The 21,328-nt window shown below is 40.8% G+C and overlaps 1 protein-coding gene across 1 annotated transcript in view; it reads left to right on the top strand.

Moving 5' to 3' along the window:
* The first annotated feature begins 4,994 nt into the window (after positions 1-4,994).
* The window catches only part of LOC145657027 (NLR family CARD domain-containing protein 3-like), a 19,342-nt gene continuing 3,008 nt past the window's right edge, over positions 4,995-21,328 (top strand). The window contains exons 1-4 of the mRNA XM_081711267.1: positions 4,995-5,153; positions 6,876-8,673; positions 11,656-11,826; positions 19,054-19,227. Coding sequence (XP_081567393.1) covers positions 5,117-5,153; positions 6,876-8,673; positions 11,656-11,826; positions 19,054-19,227 — 2,180 coding nt within the window. The 5' untranslated portion in view covers positions 4,995-5,116. The remainder of the gene's footprint in view (positions 5,154-6,875; positions 8,674-11,655; positions 11,827-19,053; positions 19,228-21,328) is intronic.

Below are 21,328 nucleotides of genomic sequence, written 5' to 3'. Positions count from 1 at the left end.
GATTCTAATCAAGTGTCCAATGAGTGCAGGTACCAGGTGGAGTTGATTGGATAATAATGTTGTGGGTGTAATTGGTTGTTCTCTAATGTGATTTATTTTCACTATTCAACATCATCAGGAGGGGGAGTGAGAGAGCAGCAACTCCAGCACCCAGCTGTGTGTCTATGAAGAGTGACAGGTCCATTGAGCCTCCTCCTGTATTCAGCAGTGGACCTGTGACCTCAGTCCTAAGGTGAGTGACACATTACACACTCAGATTCTTTCATAAGTGGGGTAGATTTTTTCCTCCCAGTGTGTGAGGGAGTGAAGTTACCCCAATAATACATCAATAAAACCCCAGTAAACAATAGCACTATTCTACAGCTCAAACTAATAAGGTGAGTGTGTGTGTGTGTTTGTGTAGCTGCTGAAGAACAGGTGTGGTGTGTGTGTGTGTGGTATGTTTCTGCAGTTGCTGAAGGACTGTTGTGATGCGTGTGTGTGTGTGTGTGTGTGTGTGTGTGTGTGGTATGTTTGTGTAGCTGCTAAAGGAAGGTGATTGTGTGTGTGTGTGTGTGTGTGTGCTATATTTGTATTGCTGAAGAACAGGTGTTTGTGTGTTATTGAAGGACAGATGTAATGTTTATGTAGTTGCTGAAGGACAGGTGTGGTTTGTGTGTGGTTAGTTTGTGTTGCTGAAGGATAGGTGTGATGCGAGTGTGTGTGTGGTATGTTTCTGCAGTTGCTGAAGGACAGGCGTGATGCGTGTCTTTGTGTGTGGTATGTTTGTGTAGTTGCTAAAGGAAGGTGATTGTGTGTGTGTGTGTGTGTGTGTGTGTGTGTGCTATATTTGTATTGCTGAAGAACAGGTGTTTGTGTGTTATTGAAGGACAGATGTAATGTTTATGTAGTTGCTGAAGGACAGGTGTGGTTTGTGTGTGGTTCGTTTGTGTTGCTGAAGGATAGGTGTAATGCATGTGTGTGGGTGGGTGGTTCGTTTGTCTTGCTGAAGGACAGGTGTGATGCGTGTGTGTGGTATGTTTCTGCAGTTGCTGAAGGACAGGCGTGATGCGTGTGTGTGTGTGTGGTATGTTTGTGTAGTTGCTAAAGGACAGGTGTGATTGTGTGTGTGGTATCTTTGTGTAGTGCTAAAGGACAGGTGTGATTGTGTGGTATGTTTGTATTGCTGAAGAACAGGTGTTTGTGTGTTATTGAAGGACAGATGTAATGTTTGTGTAGTTGCTGTAAGGACAGGTGTGATTGTGTGTGTGTGTGTGTGTGTGTGTGTGTGGTATGTTTTTGTAGTTGCTGAAGGACAGGTGTGATTGTGTGTGTGTGTGTGTGGTATGTTTTTTTAGTTGCTGAAGGACAGGTGTGATGTCTATGTGGTATGTTTGTATTGCTGAAGAACAGGTCTTTTTTTATTGAAGGACAGATGTATTATTTGTGTAGTTGCTGAAGGACAAGTGTGGTGTGTGTGCGGTTCGTTTGTGTTGCTGAAGGATAGGTGTGATGCGTGTGTTTGTGTGTGTGTGTGTGGGGGTGGGTGGTTAATTTGTCTTGGTGAAGGACAGGTGTGATGTGTGTGTGTGTGTGTGTGTGTGAGTGTGTGTGTGTGTGTGTGTGTGTAGTTTGTGTAATTGCTGAAGGACAGGTAATTCTAATCAAGTGTCCAGTGAGTGCAGGTAGCAGGTGGAGTTGTTTGGGTAAGAATGTTGTGGGTGTAATTGTTTGTTCTCTAATGTGATTCATTTTCACTATTCAACATCATCAGGAGGGGGAGTGAGAGAGCAGCAACTCCAGCACCCAGCTGTGTGTCTATGAAGAGTGACTGGTCCATGGATAACCCTCCTGTATTCAGCAGTGGACCTGTGACCTCTGTCCTAAGGTGAGTGACACATCACACACTCAGATTCTTTCATAAGTGGGGTAGATTTTTTCCTCCCAGTGTGTGAGGGAGTGAAGTTCCCCCAATAACACAACAATAATACCCCAGTAAACAATGGCACTATTCTACTGCTCAAACTAATAAGGTTGGACCAGACAAGTGGCTGAGGGATTTCTGGCCCTTAAACATCCCTTCACTGCTGAACTCTTCTGATTGTTTTTACTATTAAAGAGAAAAAACACATGTTATGTCTCCACAAATCACTACCTTCACTCCCATCACTCCTCATCACTCCCTTTACTCCCATCACTATCCTTCAATCTCTTTTTCCCAGTAGTTTAGGGGGTAGAACAGTATGGTCTTGCTCACCCTCTCCATCAGTTCAAACCCTCTCAGTTGTGTGGTTTACTGTTCAGTTGTTCAGCTGTCCCTGTTCCACCTCATATGTGTTTGGGTCCATCTAGGAGGTCCTGGTTACCTGAACAGGTGGGACAGTCCAGTTCTGTGATACTGACAATATAGTAAAGTAGTAGTGGTGGTTTTGGTCTCATTCATTTTAGAAACTGTTACATGCAGGTGGATGAGACATCAGGATACAATTGCTGAGGACATTTATTAGGCCTCAGGAATCACTGTCATAACAGGAAGAACCACACAGGACACAGACCGACTGGGGTAATAAAGCACCATACAGGACACAGACAGACTGGGGTAATAAAGAACCATACAGGACACAGACAGACTGGGGTAAAAGAGAACCACACAGGATGCAGACCGACTGGGGTAATAGAGAACCACACAGGATGCAGAGGGACTCGGGTAATATAGACATTACAGAAAGGGGAAGTTTAGCTAGTATCCCATATCAGTTAACTCCAGCCAGGCATGTAACTTTATTGTGGAGTCTGTGGTACTGGAGACCCACAACCATACCACACAATAACAGAGGGAAGGAACATTCCTTCACCTTTCTAACCACAAAGATGGTACAGCCTCACTGACACAATCTACAAGAATCATTTCCCATCTCCTACTGTTCAAAACCATCACAAAAGTCAAAAAAATGTTTTTAGAGAATGGGTTTCTAAAGATCAAATCAAACATCTGTGTCATATATTTGGGCATTTTTTAGCTTTAAAAGAAAAATAAAATGTAACTACCAAACTGAAGGATTATTGGACACAATAGGGAACAATTCACAAGTGATGAAAGATGAGTTAAATTGGCTTAGAGAAGTTAAAGCTTTAATTGTTAATAAGGAAAGTTGTTAGTGGTTCATGGTCTGAGCAATGTGCAGTGGTGTGACTGACACCCCTCACCTCCTGACTCTCTCTGGGTCTGATCTGATGTCTAATTGATGTCTGACTGGTTCCCAGTACAGCGACACAGAGATTCTGCACCAGAGCAACATGGAAATAAACGAAACATGTTTTAATACTGTAAACAGGTTTCATGATGTGTATCAAACAAACATATAATATTTACAATATTCAGAAATGATCTGCAGCTGATCTCAGACGTTTGTTGGTTTTGTAGCACCACAGCAGGGTCAGTAAGATGAGGAACTGGACCAAACTCAGTCCCACAGCCAAACCAACCAGAACCAAGAGAGGAGGAATCACCAGCTGAACTCATGGGAACTGAAACAAGCACATGAATCACAAAATGATTTGTTACAAGTTTGATCTGTTCCCTCTTTTAAATTGGTTGTTAAGAATAATTTAAATTCACTGCTTTCTGACCCCTGAGACCCAGCTGTGTGGTGATTTTCCTCTCTTTGGGTGTTTACAGTAGTAGAAACCCTCATCTGACTTTGAGACAGTACGGATGGTCATTTCCTCTGCAGTCTAGGTCTGGATGAGTGATCCATCTTTATATAAATCAGCTGTGAGGTGTGATGTGATAGTGGGGTGAAGTAAACAGTGTAGAGTCAGAGGATCTCCCTTAGTCACAGGATGAACAAAACTCTCCAGAATCACACCACCATCTAGACCAGAGAAAACACTTTACTCATCTGTTACAGAGAGAAGGATTCCAGCATGAACACTGAGTATTACATAACAGGTTTGGGACCCAGAATATAAATACAATACACCCAATCTTTGGAGAGTAGAATAACGTCAAACACACACACACACACACACACACACACACACACACACACACACAGTTTACCCTGAACTGTTAAATTAACAGCTTTCTATATTAACCCTCACCCTGGTTTCTGGTCAGTATCTGATAGTGTCCACCATGGGTGCAGCCTGTCAGGGTGCTTCACCTCTGATTATCCTGCCTGCTGCCCCACAGCTGCTCTGTTACACCTCTCTCTCTCTCTCTGTCTGTTCTGTTGCCCCCTGTTCTGTGTGGATGGTGTAAATATAACTGGTTGTGTTTGTCATTTCCCAGTAACTGGTGAAGCACCATTCACATAAACATTATTCTGCATCACCAGAGTGAGGGCCAGGGGCAGCTTCTCTGGTTATTCTGCTCTACTGTCAGTACAGTGTTTGGGTTGAAGCCATGTATCACATCATCATCAGCATCATGTACACAACCATGAATTTAACTTGGATGTTTATAAACTGTAGATTATCCATTAAAGTCTTTGGTTTGTTTGTCCACAGTGACCAGAAGAAGCCTGTAAACATTTCTAAAGAAAAGCTGGAGTCAGTGTTCAAGGTGTGTGTGTGTGTGTGTGTGTGTGTGTGTGTGTGTGTGTGTGTGTGTGTGTGTGTGTGTGTGAGGGGGAAGGGTCTTTATCATTAGAGTGTGTTTAGATCACAGATCATGATGAGACTCTGTGGTTTACTAGTTCATGCTTTACTTTAATGGCTTTTTTGTAATTTAACTGATAATGAACAAAACTCAAACTTCACAAACTATTATAACTTTATAAAATTAACTAATATTTAAACTTTAAGATACAGCTCAGTTAATGTGATGCTTATGTTCTTTTATAAACCATAATGTCCACATGACCACACAATTCCCCTCAGTTCAGTCCTCTCTTCTGTTTAATTGATCATCCTGTGTTAAAAAGATCTGTATATAACACTAGTTTTACTGATACTGTTTATTCAGGAGCTGGAGGACAAAATCATCTCTCTGGTGAAGAATGAGCTGAAGAGATTTAAGAATCTACTGAGCTCAGATTACCCAGCATGCACTGAGAGACAGGTGGAGGATGAGGAGGATCAGAGCAGTGTCAGAGTGGGGGCGCTGGAGATCACACTGCACGTCCTGAGGAAGATGAACCAGACAGACCTCGCTAACACACTAGTGACCAGTAAGAGCTCTGGGTCATGACATTATTACATTTAGCAGGTGCTTTTATTGAAGAAAAAAAAATAGTGAGTACAATTCAAGCATTTGAGGGTTAAGGCAGTGACAACAGTGGCAACTTTGTAGTGGTGGGGCTTGAACTGACAACCTTCTGATGGTTGGTACAGCACATTAACTGCTGGACTGTGTGTCATGTGTTTGCAGAATGCTGACGTTTTGGGGATACATTGTTATTCTTTAGGGCTGAGATTTAGTTTGACCAATGAGATTTGAACACAAATCACTGGCAGATGTTGATAGTTTGGTTTTTTTTCTATGTCTACATACCCCCCCCCCCCCCCAACCGAGTGTCAGAGTATATGTTCATGAATGAAACATGTGAGAGTTTGGATACAATCACCATCAAGTTTACTCACAAGTGGAATAGTTCAAGTTGTCAGACACCAGTGATCAGACCTCAAACCAGCCCATCTATCCATAAACTCAACCCAAAACCTAATCCTAACTCACTCTGGCCCTAATCCTGACTCAAACCCTATCCGAAATCCAGTTAAAATCCAGCTGTCAACTTCATGTCTATAACATCTTGTTGAGTATGGATTATTCTTGTTATATGTTCTCAAGTTCACACCTGCAGATATGAGCTTTGATACTTCAAATAAAGTGAAAAGCTACTGAATTCATCAGATTATAAACAGATTTATTTAAAGAGTTAATTAAAACACTCCTGAATTAATTAATCTACTGAATGTCTTCAGATGCTTCACTTCTGTTACATCACTAATGTGTTACTGAGGGACTTCTGAGCGTTTATTTAATGTTAAAGCATCACTTAAAAGAAAGTGTCACTTTATTCTTCGGAACTGAGATTAGAACACAGATCACATTAGAACACAGATCACAGATCACAGGTTGGAACTGAGATTAGAACACAGGTCCTATCTCACGGATCACATTAGAACACAGGTCCTATCTCACAGATCACATTAGAACACAGGTCCTACCTCACAGATCACATTAGAACACAGGTCCTATCTCACAGATCACATTAGAACACAGATCCTATCTCACAGATCACATTAGAACACAGGTCCTACCTCACAGATCACATTAGAACACAGGTCCTATCTCACAGATCACATTAGAACACAGGTCCTATCTCACAGATCACATTAGAACACAGGTCCTATCTCACAGATCACATTGGAACACAGATCCTATCTCACAGATCACATTGGAACACAGATCCTATTTCACAGATCACATTGGAACACAGATCCTATCTCACAGATCACATTAGAACACAGGTCCTATCTCACAGATCACATTAGAACACAGGTCCTATCTCACAGATCACAGGTTGTCCCCCCTCCCCTTCTTGTCCAGTCTGGGTTGTAGATCATCTCAGTCAGGTGATGGTTACCAGTGTGTGTGGTGGAACCTCAGCTGGTTTCTAACTACTGATCATTCGGTGTTATTGATAAGCAGTAAATATTATCAACAAAATAATGTATAATACAATGTCTGTTAATCTTGAAATATAAGGTTTTCAGTCCTTGAACTGACTAAGATTTACTACTGGAAGTTTCATGCACAATCTAGTAGGAATAAGCAATCTATTTATAACAATCTATTTATCTCTTTTCCTGTAACTCCTGTAATGAATCTTTTATGAATGAATCTAAAAGAGATTAGAATATGTTCTGTTGTCTTCCTCTTTTATCAGAACTGGCCCCTGCTTGCCACAGAAAGCTCAAATCCAAACTGAGGGACAAATATCAGAAGATTTATGAAGGAATCTCTCAGCAGGGAACCACAGCACTTCTGAATGAGATCTACACAGAGCTCTACATCACAGGGGGAGGGAGTGGAGAGGTCAATAATGAGCATGAGGTGAGACAGATTGAGACAGCGTCCAGGAGACCAGCAACACAGGAGACACCCATCAAATGCAGTGACATCTTTAGACCCTTACCAGGACAAGACAAAACCATCAGAACTGTGCTGACTAAAGGAGTGGCTGGAATTGGCAAAACAGTCTCTGTGCAGAAGTTCATACTGGACTGGTCTGAAGGAAATGTAAATCAGGATGTTCTCTTCATATTCCCACTTCCTTTTAGGGAGCTGAATTTGCTGAAGGAGAAAAAGTTCTGTCTGGTGGAGCTTCTTCATCACTTTTTCCCAGAAACATGTGAATTAAAACCTAAACATTATACATACTACAAGATTCTGTTCATCTTTGATGGTCTGGATGAGTGTAGACTTCCTCTAGATTTCCAGAACAATGAGAGATTGTGGGATCTAACAGAGTCGACCTCAGTGGATGTGCTGCTGACAAACCTTATCAAGGGGAATCTGCTTCCCTCTGCTCTCCTCTGGATAACCTCTCGGCCAGCGGCAGCCAATCAGATCCCTCCTGAGGGTGTTGACCAGGTAACAGAGGTAAGAGGGTTCAGTGAACCACAGAAAGAGGAGTATTTCAGGAAGAGAATCAGTGATCAGGGCCTGGCCAATAGAATCATCACACACATGAAGTTGTCAAAAAGCCTCTACATCATGTGCCACATTCCAGTCTTCTGTTGGATTGCAGCCACTGTTTTAGAGAGAATGTTGGGTGAAGCAGAGAGTGGAGAGATCCCCAAGACTCTGACTCAGATGTTCACACACTTCCTGATCTTTCAGCTCAGACACAAGGATCAAAAGTATGGACAAAGTATGAAAGGACAAAAAGGTACCACTCACCCACGTCACATGAGAAAACATGTTTTGGCCCTGGGAAAACTGGCTTTCCAACAGCTAGAAAAAGGCAACCTGATCTTCTATGAGGAAGACCTGAGAAACAGTGGCATTGATGTCAGAGAAATGACAGTGTATTCAGGAATGTGCACTCAGATCTTCAGACAGGAGTTTGAGCTACAGCTGGGGAAGGTGTTCAGCTTTGTACATCTGAGTGTTCAGGAGTTTCTGGCTGCTTTATATGTGTTTATTTCCTTCATCTCCACCAACACCAATGTGCTGCAACAGAAATACTCTGGATTTTTCAGTATTTTCAAAACCCCAATGTCTGTCTTCCTCAACAGTGCAGTGGACAAGGCCTTACAGAGTCCAAATGGACACCTGGACCTTTTCCTTCGCTTCCTTCTGGGTCTCTCACTGGAGTCCAATCAAACTCTCTTACGAGGCCTACTGACAATGAGAGGAAGAAGCTCTCACAGCAGAGACAATACAGTCAAGTACATCAAGGAGAAGATCAGTGACAGTCCCTCTACAGAGAAATCCATCAATCTGTTCCACTGTCTGAATGAACTGAATGATCATTCTCTAGTGCAGGAAGTCCAAACATACCTGAGCAGAGGAGCTAACCATCATAGAGCCAGACTGTCTCCTGCTCAGTGGTCAGCTCTGGTGTTTGTGTTGCTGAACTCAGAAGAGCAGCTGGATGAGTTTGACCTGAGGAAATATGACCCATCAGAGGAATGTCTACTGAGACTGCTGCCAGTGGTCAAAGCATCCAGAAAAGCCATGTGAGTATTTTCATTTAGAGATGAACAGTGGGCGTTCATCTGCTTGACTCAGAAGGTCTTCTGTGAAAAATGAAAAGGAGAGTGAGAGAGAACATTAGAGAGAGAGCAGGATAGAGAGATCCTACATTAAAGCACATGTAGGTGATTGAAGGCTCCAACACCAGGTGCTTAAGTTAAACCATAAAGTTGTGGAACATTGGAATGTAGTAACACTGTCCAGTGATTCAATACAGTCCAGTGATTCATTAGTCTAAACATATTAATGATGGTTAAATGATATTTGATGTCATGGGTAGTTGTGTGTCTGTGTGTTGAGAATGGTCCTACATTTAAAACAGTGGCCAACAGTGTTTATAGTTCACACTCAGTAAAACAGCCAGAGAAAATGTGCTGCAGTGTAACTTATAGAAGTGTTCAAGTACAAACTATCAGTGTGTACATGCGCACACACACCACACAGCATAACATACAAAAGGGTTCAAATATGAACTATCAGTTCAGCTTTCTGACCAACATTACAGTTCAACCACTACTGACCAATACAGAGAAAAGTGCACAAGGATGAGCATGACCAATGTATACACATGTGCACACATGCACACACACAAATATATATATTTCACACTGATGGCAGTTTTCAAACTTTATCACATGTTTTCTTTAGAGCTGATGATGATGATTGGGCACATTATAAAGGTGTAGGTGTTAATATGACTACATCTGAAAGACTGTTTAAAGGTATAGGTGTTAACATTTTCATTGTTTAAATATTTTACCAAGGCAATTTGTCATAATCTAGTTGTAAATAGGTTTAAGTCAAAATAAACTAACATCATTAACAGCAACTGATTCCAGTACTACACCTTGAGCTCTGTGTGTACTTGACTTTTAATTAGAAGGTTGCTGGTTCAAGCCCCGCCACTGCTGGGGCCCTGAGCAAGGCCCTTAACCCTCAATTGCTCAAGTTGTACTCGTCAGAATTGTAGGATGCTTTGGATAAAAGCGTCAGCTAAATGCCATAAATGTAAAATGATCAGTGTAACATGCAGTCACTTTCACAGCTCTGTGTGATCAGTGTAACATGCAGTGACGTTCACAGCGCTGTGTGATCAGTGCAACATGCAGTCACTTTCACAGCTCTGTGTGATCAGTGTAGCATGCAGTGACGTTCACAGCTCTGTGTGATCAGTGTAAGATACAGTGACGTTCACAGCTCTGTGTGATCAATGTAACATGCAGTGAGTCTCCCAGAAGCTAATGCTGTTACTACTGTCACTCACCTAAAACTGTAGCAGGCTACTACTGTTGCTCACATACAGTGGGACCAATATTTCAGACCACTAGTGAAAATGATTGTTTTGTATTTCTCTCAAGTTTAATACAATGCTTTTCTTTACAAATCATATAATCAGCATAATTTGAGTGAACAGTTGAAAGTTTTTTTCATGAATTTCAGAAAGTGATAGTATTTGGCTCTATTCAAATGTATGTAAGCACAGTTTTGAAACTGACCATATCAATTATTTTGTACAAAAAGTCAGATGTCCTTGAGTCCTCACACAAGCAGTGTAGGAGAAGTGAGTCAAAGTTCTGATCCAACTGAAACATGTGAACCATCCTCTTCTCCCCAGTATTTTACTGCACACATACAGTCCATGAAGGACAAACTCCAGGGACACATTTCATGTCAACAGCAGACATGAGATAGTTGCCTCACACACACTTAACTGGCCGATTGTGTCTGAGTCACACACACACCTGACTGACTGATGGGGTCTGAGTCACACACACCTGACTGACTGATGGAGTCTGCCTCACACACACCTGACTGATGGGGTCTGCCTCACACACACCTGACTGACTGATGGGGTCTGCCTCACACACACCTGACTGACTGACTGGGGTCTGCCTCACACACACCTGACTGACTGATGGGGTCCCTGACTCAGCTATTAAGCCTCCGGGATTCTCGGTGCACCACAAAGACAGAACTCAGGACCTCACTGGGTAAAGCAAAGACAGAGGAGAATGTTTCACGATCAGTGACTCATAGTGTGAGCACAGGAATGTAAATACTAGTAGAAGATTCTGCTCTCTGCATTCTGTCCATTCCTCCATAATCACTACTGCAGTGTTCATCCCACCATCATTACTACTGCAGTGTTCATACACTAATATTCACTAGTGCAATTTTCATTCCTCCATAATCAATACTACAGTGTTCATTATTTCATAGTCACTACTGCAGTGTTCATACACTAATATTCACTACTGCAATGTCCATTCCTCCATAATCAATACTATAGTGTTCATTACTCCATAGTCACTACAGCAGTGTTTATTTCTCCATGATAAATACTACAGTGATTATTCCACCATAATCAATACTGCATTGTTTATTCCTCCATAATCACTACGGCAGTGTTTATTCCTCCATAATCACTACTGCAGTGTTTATTCCTCCATAATCACTACTGCAGTGTTTATTCCTCCATAATCAATACTGCAGCGTTTATTCCTCCATAATCAATACTGCAGTGTTTATTCCTCCATAATCAATACTCTGCGTGTCTTCCAACAATATTTTCTGTTTGTATATTAGTGTATTTGTATTTGTGAAACATTGAATGAGATCTGTGTTGTTCTGTTTCCTGTTATGGTGTTAAGGGTGGGATATTTTGATATTTGGACTCTGATTATGGTAACTGCCATTCACTGACTTATGAACCAACCATCCATTATTTGGTCACCTGTCTTAGGTTGCTAATGAATGTTATTTGTCATGTCTTTGTCCATTTTGTCTTTGATGAAGACACAGTAGTGTTGAAATGTTACTGTGTTTGTAAAATTAAAAGGCTGAAAATGTATCAGTGTGTTCCAGACCTTTCAAGCTCTTCTTTAAATTTTTATTAGCAGTTCAGATCTTTTAATTCATCATCCTCTGACTGAACTACATTATTTACTGTATTTACTCTTTTACAGACTATCTGGCTGTGGTCTCACTGAAGGGTCTTGCAAATCTCTCACATCAGTTCTACAAACAGAAAACTCACTGAGAGAGCTGGAGATGAATAATAATGACCTGCACAATTCAGGAGTGGAGCAGCTCTGTGCTGGACTGAAGAGTTCACACTGTAAACTGGAGATTCTCAGGTGAGTTTCTGTGACTATTTTTGAATGTAAATAAAGAGCCATTTTAAAAAGGTCAGTGTCAACTCCCTTATAGTACAGTATTAAACAAACATTGTCAGGCAAAGTAATGCAAGGAAATGTACACTTTTATATTATATTATAAAGTTCTCTTCTCTAAATATTTCTAAATATATTTTTCTGTTGAAACCTCACTGCATTTCATTAAATGACCACACTGTGGAGACAAAGAGTTACATTTGTGATGCATGGGCAGAGTTTCAAGTCTAAAAGAGAAATATAACATTGTAAAGAGGAGACACAGATGAGTCCTTGTCCACATATACAGGTGTATTTATTAAAATGCTGCTTCAACTAAGCGCTTTGGCATTTTGTCCACAAGCTGCATTTTTGCTCACCTGAGCACAGAAATTTAGCAAAATGTCTTACAGGATGAATATATTCAGAAACTCCAACAACAGTGTTGTAAAATGAAGTGTTCTAATGTAAGATTTTCACTGAGTGATTCTATCTAGTTTATGTATGGAAACACTGTAAACATCAGTCATTCTAATCTCTCTGAAAATAAAAGCCCTTAAAATCTTAATTAAAACATTTAAAGCTGAACCATTGAGGTTCTGGGCACATTGCAGGACACTTTTACAATCACACGATTCCCTTGCATTTATGGGTGGGAGACCCTGTTCTCATTATGATTTACACCGTGTGTTCAGCACATGTTGATATGAGCTGAACTGACAGCTGTGCTGGAGGAAATAATGCAACAAGTTAATATTCATTCAATAGACCTGAAAGGTTTATTGGTTATTCCTTAAGATAAACCTGTGATCTCTCTCTACGGGTGTTTTTATGAAACATGTAGCTGGCTAATATTAGTAACCTTAAGCTTGCCAAGTTACAGTATATTGTCGGTTACTACACCTGGATACCTCACGCTAACATCATATTAGCTTGACTTAGGAGTGAATGTTGGCTGCTAATTTTTTCATCAAGCCAGAGACATCAAACAAAAATAGAAAAGTGATGGTAGAAGATGTGGAGTCAGCAGAGAGAGAAACTGAGCAGACAGCTGACAGTAAACTCAGGACATCTGAACACAGTAGTGAGGAACAATGTTCAGCACTGGACGAGTGAACCTGTGGACTTAATTACAAGAGAGAAAGAAAGACACACAAGACACAGTAATCAGTAATCAGGAGATTAGGAGGAGAGAAGGAGTGAAGTGTGTGTGTGTGTGTGTGTGTGTGTGTGTGTGTGTGTGTGTGTGTGTGTGTGTGTGTGTGTGTGTGTGTGTGTGTGTGTCACACTGGATGTTCTGTAACAAAGCTAATGAGGCTAATGTTAGCTTCCTTAAATCTAAGGAAATGGCTAGAATATAAAATACTCCTGCTTGTTCGTTTACAGTTAGTATAGAGAGACAGAAAACAACCAGGATGAAGAGAAAGAGTAATGCTATTGCCATGGCAACCTTCTTTAGTAAGAAGACAGTAGGAGAGAGAAAAGACAGAAGAACTTGATGGTGAAAGTGTCCAGGAGGAGGACATGGAAGAGAGTGGACACAGCAGACAGAGACAGAGGAGCCAACTGTGTCCACTCTCACTGTAGCCCCACAGGTCTGCTGTAGTGTCAGCTGTGTCCACTCTCACTGTAGCCCCACAGGTCTGCTGTAGTGTCGGCTGTGTCCACTCTCACTGTAGCCCCACAGGTCTGCTGTAGTGTTCGCTGTGTCCACTCTCACTGTAGCCCCACAGGTCTGCTGACTTGTTTAGTTGTTTTTTTGTGTTAATGTAAATGGTTGATTTCAGTCAATAAATTAGTTGTGTGAAGTAGCGATATTGTGTGTGTGTGTGTGTGTGTGTGTGTGTGTGGTGCATAGCATGTGTGGTGTTTTGTAATTACATCAGAACTTTAGATCAGACATTTCTGCACCCATAATTCATCATTTGATACTACATAATTCAGATACACTGAGAATTATAACCACACATAGAAATATAACCACACGTAGAATTATAATCACATGTAGAATTATAACCAAATGTAGCAATATAACTACATGCAGAAATATAACCACACATAGAATTATAACCACAAGTAGAATTTTTGGAATCTTGAAATACAACCTTTTTCGAGGGGATGAGTCAAAGAATGGAAGATACTTGTAAATGATATAAAATATTAAGTGCTAGACAGAAATGAAACCTTTCTCAGGTAATAATATTTATGTTTATGTAACCCACACCCTTGATTTATTGGTGATGATTCATTCAAATTGTAATCTTATGGGTTAATTAATGATTCCCTGACTGACCTCATGTGAATGTCATAATCTGATAAGGAATAGAACAGTATGTAGTTTATTATACACTATAATAGTGGTTTTACCACTGTATTAACTTGTGTACCCTGAAATTCCTCTGTGCTGTAAGGCCATTTTAATGTGTCACCACAAGATGTTCACTGGTCCCACCTGTCCCCCCAATAAATATGTTCTGCAGGACTCTACTGGACATTTGGTGCTAAAATTATTTGCCAGCCAGTAAACCAGAGCTCACACTGTTTAGATCAGGACAAATATGACTACTGTTTATACACAGTAAACCAGACCTCAAACTGTTTAATTCACGACCAATATAACTACTGTTTGAAATCTTATTTATTATATAGATCGACACAAGTATGTTTCATTTACTGTTTATAATGCTTCACCTCAATTGAAACTTGTGTGTGTGTGTGTCTGTGTGTGTGTGTAAGAGAGAGAGAGAGAGAGACACAGAACTACTTTGTGTAAGAGAAACAGAACTATTATCTGTGTGTGACCACCACTGATAGAATGTGTTCCTCACTGGACCCCTTGCTGTGCTCCTTGTCTTTGTGCTTCCTCCATACAGGAGAACAAACACTGACCACAGAAAATACTTAAAACCACAAGATGTCTGAAGGGCTCAGAAGTTCAGTAACAATAGTGAAGGTGTTTTGCAGGGAAATTATATAAAATACAAATAGTGGGAGATTCAAGGCACTGTTCTGTTAAGAAAAAAGGAAAAATGTGTAAAAATCTTTTATTTAATGCATTGTTCATAGCAACAACTGTGGTCATGCTACAGTTTTAATATGTTACACATTAATATTTGTCCAGGCTACATCCCACACATTATAGTATCAGGGTCATCTTTAGGGTTCACAAATTAAGAAGAACATTATCTTACAGTGTTTGATAAATGGTAAAGGAGTGTTGGAGGCAGCCATCTTCAGTTGCTGGTTATTTCAGCTGCAGATGATTAGAGAGAGATACCAACCTTTATACATCTCTGTTATGTGCCAGTGTAGGGGGAGAGTCCACAACAGACACTTTATTCTGGGCACAAACCACTATTACAAAAAAGTAATAGAGGTCTACAAACATGCCATCTGTCTCTATGGGGAGTATAAGTCAGGATAAAAAACAAACCCAACACCTGCTCCACCCCAAACTTGTCTTCATTAAACATAAACCAGAAGGGAGAAAAGAAAATGCAGTAGTAGATGTAAAAAGTTCAGATCCACTCAGTGAATGTACAGTAATCTACACCCAAGATATTTTATGTTGATACACACAGCCACACAATAGACTACACTACCCAACAGTGGCACAATGACCTGGGGAAGTTGTTCTAGGACAGAGCCAACTCTGGAAACTGAAGGTACAAATCTGTGTTCTATTAGCATGCCTGTGTTCAGTCTGTCTATTAAATCTTATCAGGCTGCAGTTATGGAGTGTTTGTAGTTTCACTAACTGTAGTGTGGTAGCAGCAGGGTGTGTTTGGGTGTGTGTAGGGCACCAGAATGGTCAGAAACAGTATAACACCATTATATGTAGTGAAGATATTGTTCCTAATATTTTTCTCAACTAAAACTGGGAGCACACGAAACAGCAGAAAACACTTTGGTCTAGAAATACAGCAACAACCTTGTGATTGTTGCCCTTGTGTTTTTAGGAAGTCTATGTTGACGTATTAAAAATGTCAAAAGGTACAGTAAAAACACCACAAATTCTTAAAATTGTACCATTTGAAAAAAAATAAAGGTAGTAATAACATAAATATCCAAGAAGCACTTGTAAACAGCAGTAACAGAAATATGAATGAGGTTTCTCAATTTGAGTGACAGTAATTTTATCCAGTCACATATGTGGTAGGACGGGTCGTGCCGGCAGAATATTGAATGACGTCATTACAGTGGCCAATAGCATCAGAGGAGCTGTTTTAACTTACTGAGGTGAAGAGAACTGTAGTGGATCATGAAAATGACAGAAAATCTCACAAACTGGAATTGGAGGATATTTGCTGCTATGGTGATTTCCAAGAGAAAAGGAAAATACCAGAAAGGGACAGACATAAAGTAAAAGTAGATGGACTAAGACAGACAGACAAAGCCTGTATGAGTTTTTCACTCAATTTCTGATCGTCATTCATGGCTAACAGCTAACTAGCTAATGTTAGCAAAGAAAATCTGTGTTGATTTGTTTGGTGTGTTTACTGTTCAGCACAGTTATCTAACAAGCTAACAGTCTCAACAATTTGACCAAACCGTCAATACACAAGATTGGAAGTCTTGTCGTTGCAAGAATCAGTCTTGCAACAAACAGTCTTTTGGAGAAATGCAGTTGGATCGTCACGTAGTTGAGAGCAGGAGGGTGAGGGTGTGACGATGTAATTTATAACATCTGGTGTTCATCAAGTACAGGTGTGTATTAATCAGTCATGTCCCTACGTCGGTATAAACACATATAAACGTGGTTACTAGGTTACAGGTGGTCACTAGGTTACAACCACGGTCAAGTCATCCGCGCTTTTAAAATTTAATGCGCCTATATTCGCGATTTTACGGTATTTCGCTGCTCACCGCACTCTAACTCTTCCTAAGCAAAGAGAAACAGACGCGTATTTTTAAGCGCTTTGATGGACATGCGCGTTTACTACATTTAAAAGTACAAAATACAGTTTACTTGATTGAACTAGTTTAATTGCATGATTAGATTAAACACAATTGGTAATATATTTACACAGCTTAATAAGCATTGTGGGAACTGCTTTTTCTACATCTTGCTTCTCAGAAGTTTATTCTAGAGCTTGACTGCCAGCTGAAACAGGGGTTATCACTAGTGAAATGTGGCAAATGTGCAGGTCAGGGGAACTCCAGGGCTGAAAAATTCCACTGCCAATTGAATAGTGGACCTTGGATATCACCAGATCAAGTTTGAAAAGATTCTACTGCACCAGTTTTTAATAAATCTATATTGAAGTCTTTGTATTTGTAATGATGTTTACATGGCCATTTAATTCAGAGAAAGTATGATTACATATTTTTCTGAATTTTAACATAATGTAAAAACAGTTCCACTACCACATGTGAGTAGGAGCCCTTGACTATTAGAGTAAGTTTGGACACATGTCACTGTACAATATCTTCATAAATCCACATTAAAGTCAAACTACCTTTAGGCGAAATAATGCACTAATTTTGTATAAACTAAATTTGGATATCTATTTCTCAGAAATGTCCCATAATGCCAAGACAGTTCCATGACCACATAAGAGTACATTTATATTTACATTTACGCCATTTGGCAAACGCTCTTGTCCAGAGCGACTTAGAAAACTGCTTTGTCATTTCCTCATAGAACAGATCATAGCCAGTAAAGTAGGTTAGAGTCCAAGATACCAATGAACTAGAATACTATTGAAATACAGGGATCAATGCTAATGCAGAGAAGTGCAAAATACATATAAGCTCTATAACAGTGCAATCAGTGCAATAAACAATAAGTACTACAGTTAGTCAACACAGGAGCAGACAACATAAGAGTAATAAACATCCTACAATAAGTACTTGAGTTTCAGTTAGTCAACATAGGAGCAGGATCAGTGGTCATTTAAATATTCCACAAACAGATGGGTCTTCAGTTGGCGTTTGAAGACTGCAAGGGACTCTGCTGTCCAGAAAGCACGCGGAAGTTTAATAATCCCATATTAAAGTCATACTGCCATTAGGTGAATTCATGTACTCATTTACAATATGCTTGGATATCTGGATATCTATTTCTCAGAAATTTCCCATAATGCAAAGCAATTTCACTATACTATATACTATGGAGTATGTTGTAACATCTGTTGTATCTACTGTAGAGTATATTGTAATATTTGTTGTATCTACTGTAGACTATAATGTAATGTCTGTTGTATCTGCTGTAGAGTATATTGTAATATATGTTATATCTACTGTAGGGTATATTGTGATATCTGTCGTATCTACTCTAGGGTATATTGTAATGTCTGTTGTGTCTACTTGCAGTCTAGCTACCTGTAATCTTGGGGAAAACACTTGTGAAAAGCTGGCATCAGCTTTGCAACTGCCAAATCCCTCCTGAGGGAACTGGACCTTAGTAACAACGACCTGAACAATTCAGGAGTGAAGCAGCGCTCTGCTGGACTGAAGAGTTCACACTGTAAACTGGAGTTACTCAGAAGAGATTTGTTATAGTCAATAAATATTCTTCTTGTATCTAAAAATAAGATGAGCTTTCTAGTGAAATTCACTGGGAGTATTAATTTGGCCACATCTTTCATCTCACAATTCAATTTCTCTACTAATAGAGCAGGAATCACCTTCTTGCTAAAGAAAAGACTCCTAGATTAAAGGACTGTTGTTTATACCTGTTTTAATGGCATAAACAAAACCCCCATATATATAAGTATGCATCGCTGAGGATTCTTAGGCATTTTCTCTGCATTGTCACTGGTCCTGTCTCTATATTAAACATGTCATTAAATAGTTTTCTCTGATTCACAGGTCCAGAAATGTGACAGTGTTATTACTCCTGTTATCACAGCCAGATGTAGAATTCTGCCAAGATTTTACTGGCATCATCTCATACAGTCTGACATGTAACAGTCTTATAAGACCACTGAAATCACACAGTGCAAGTCCGGCTTTAGGGTTTTTCTGATGTAGGTTAATAGTGCACTAGAGTTCTAAAGGGCAGGAATAAAAATAAGGGCTAAAATAAACACAGACAGAAGTGATCTGGAGAAGAGTGAACAAAGCCATCTGCCATGGAGGATGCCATCTTGGAGATGAGAGTGGAGGAACCTCCAGTACAGTTACCAGCCCCTCTAGCTGCCCCATGCAGGCTGGTCTGGAAGTGCATCTCACTCTCTGTCTCTCTACCTGTTTCCCTCATTTCTGCAGACTGTCTGGTTGTTTGGTCACAGAGGAAGGCTGTTCTTCTTTGGCTTCAGCTCTGAGGTCAAACCCCTCCCACCTGAAAGAACTGGATCTGACGTACAACCACCCAGGAGAGTCTGGAGTGAAGCTGCTCTCTGCTAGACTGGAGGATCCCCACTGCAGACTGGACACACTCAGGTATGGAATGTTACTGTGTGCATGCGTATGTGGGTTTGTTTGTGTATGCTTACGTGTATATGTGTGTGTGTTGGTGTCTGTGTGTGTTTATGAAAGACTGAGAATGAGAAAATAATGAAAACTGAGTCTTCCATTCCTGAGTAGTGCAGTTCCCATATCATACTGTGGTGGCTGGTGAGTTCACTCTCTACTGTTCTCCTGTAGGAACTGCTGAGTTTTAGTTGACATGCTACATTTCCTCAGCCTCCTCAGGAAGTACAGATGATGTTCTGTCAGGAGTTTAGAAACTTTGTTCCATTTTTTGAGGTTAGTTGTAATTCATTTAAGAACCACAGGGTGTCAGTAGCAGTAAGTTGGTTCATGTGTGTAGTGATCGCAAAGTGAGAGAGAACAACTCCAATAGTTAGTTATTATAGTTATTGTAGTTATTATATCTGTGCTAATGCAGTTGCGTCTGCGTACATCTCATACTTATTGAATACATCGTGGTTGTGTGTAGTTTATTTTATTGTTATTTGTAATCACAGATCATTATTTGGTGGATAATGTTATTCTCTGTGAAGTTTGGTGCATTGTGTGTTGTGTATATTGGTACGTATTGTGGCCGGCGTGTTGCTGAGTGTCCTTCATGCGGTTCAGTTTCATGTTTCCTTATGACATCAATAAAACTGAACAAGAGCTGAATGTTTTTGGAGTTCTGATGTTAGGAGAGTGTTAACCTGCAGGTCATGTTGTGTATCATACATAAACAGAGGACACAGCAGATACTGTTGGGATTTCTTTATGATGTGGTGTGTGTTGTAGGTCGAAGTGAGGTCTTCACTGATGTGTTGTGTGTTGTAGGTCCAGGTGCGGTCCTCACTGATGGGGTGTGTGTGTTGTAGGTCCAGGTGAGGTCCTCACTGATGGGGTGTGTGTGTTGTAGGTCCAGGTGAGGTCCTCACTGATGTGGTGTGTGTTGTAGGTCCAGGTGCGGTCCTCACTGATGGGGTGTGTGTGTTGTAGGTCCAGGTGAGGTCCTCACTGATGGGGTGTGTGTGTTGTAGGTCCAGGTGAGGTCCTCACTGATGTGAACTCCAGGAAGGTGAAGGAGTTCACCCTCTCCACCTCCATCTCTCCTGTCTGTAGTGGTGTGTGTTGTTGCTTTACTTCCTCCTTGGGTCAATAATAATCATCTTCTTGGTCTTGTCTGCATTCAGGGAGAGATTGTTGTCATGACATCATGTCACCTCCCTCCTGTATGCTGTCTCATCCAGTGATCAGTCAAACCAGTTTGATGATGCTGGTGTTATACTGGGCGGCCACGCAGTCCTGGGGGGTCCCAGTGTTCACAGTCCTTGTGCTGGATGTACATTGCCAGTTCTGACTGACTGATTCTGTCTGTTAGAAAGTTCAGCCCCCATTTACAGAAGGAGGGTGTGAGTCCAGTGGTGAGTGTTTCAGTCAGTTTGGTTGGGGTGACTGTGTTGACTGCTGAGCTGTAATCAGTGAACAGCACTGGAACATAACTGTCCATGTCCTCCAGATGTGTGAGAGACGTGGATGTCAGTGCTGACAGTGTCCTCAGTGCACTGGTTCTGACGGTCTGTAAACTGGTGGGGGTCTTCTGGCCAATAACGGACATTATAGTAGTAAGAATATAGACAATAAGGAGCAGAATAAGTAGTGAGACGGAGAGAAATAAATAAAGAAAAATGGAACAATAAGCAATTAAAGTCTAGTCTTGTTTTCTAGAAGTCCTAGTCTGGTCCCGACGGTGTGTGCATGACCGAAACTCTTCCTGTACGAGATCGTCCATGAAGGGCAATGGAGAAGTAGCTGTGTGGGGTGGAGGTGTGAGAGGCTACAGCAGGGGGCATCAGGGGGTGGTGGGAGGAGCCATGGCAGCTGAGAAAGTAACATCACAGCATCAGGGGCAGGTGAACCTCAGCAGAGAGAGAGACTAGAATATTAGACATGTCCAGGTAGAGGGTGTGTAAATTAGGAAACTATGATGTGCAAAAATGGATTCTGGCAGATGTAGCTGTGGCAGCACAGCTAAAAGGAACCACAGGCATGATCAACACTCCGCCGCTCTCAGCCAACTAACTAGAGAGACAAA

This window comes from Electrophorus electricus, chromosome 1, assembly GCF_041902795.1.
Source record: "Electrophorus electricus isolate QZ-2024a chromosome 1, ASM4190279v1, whole genome shotgun sequence".
Taxonomy (NCBI): domain Eukaryota; kingdom Metazoa; phylum Chordata; class Actinopteri; order Gymnotiformes; family Gymnotidae; genus Electrophorus; species Electrophorus electricus.
Note: the sequence above shows the minus strand (reverse complement) of the source record. Positions and strands in the feature narration are given on the sequence as shown.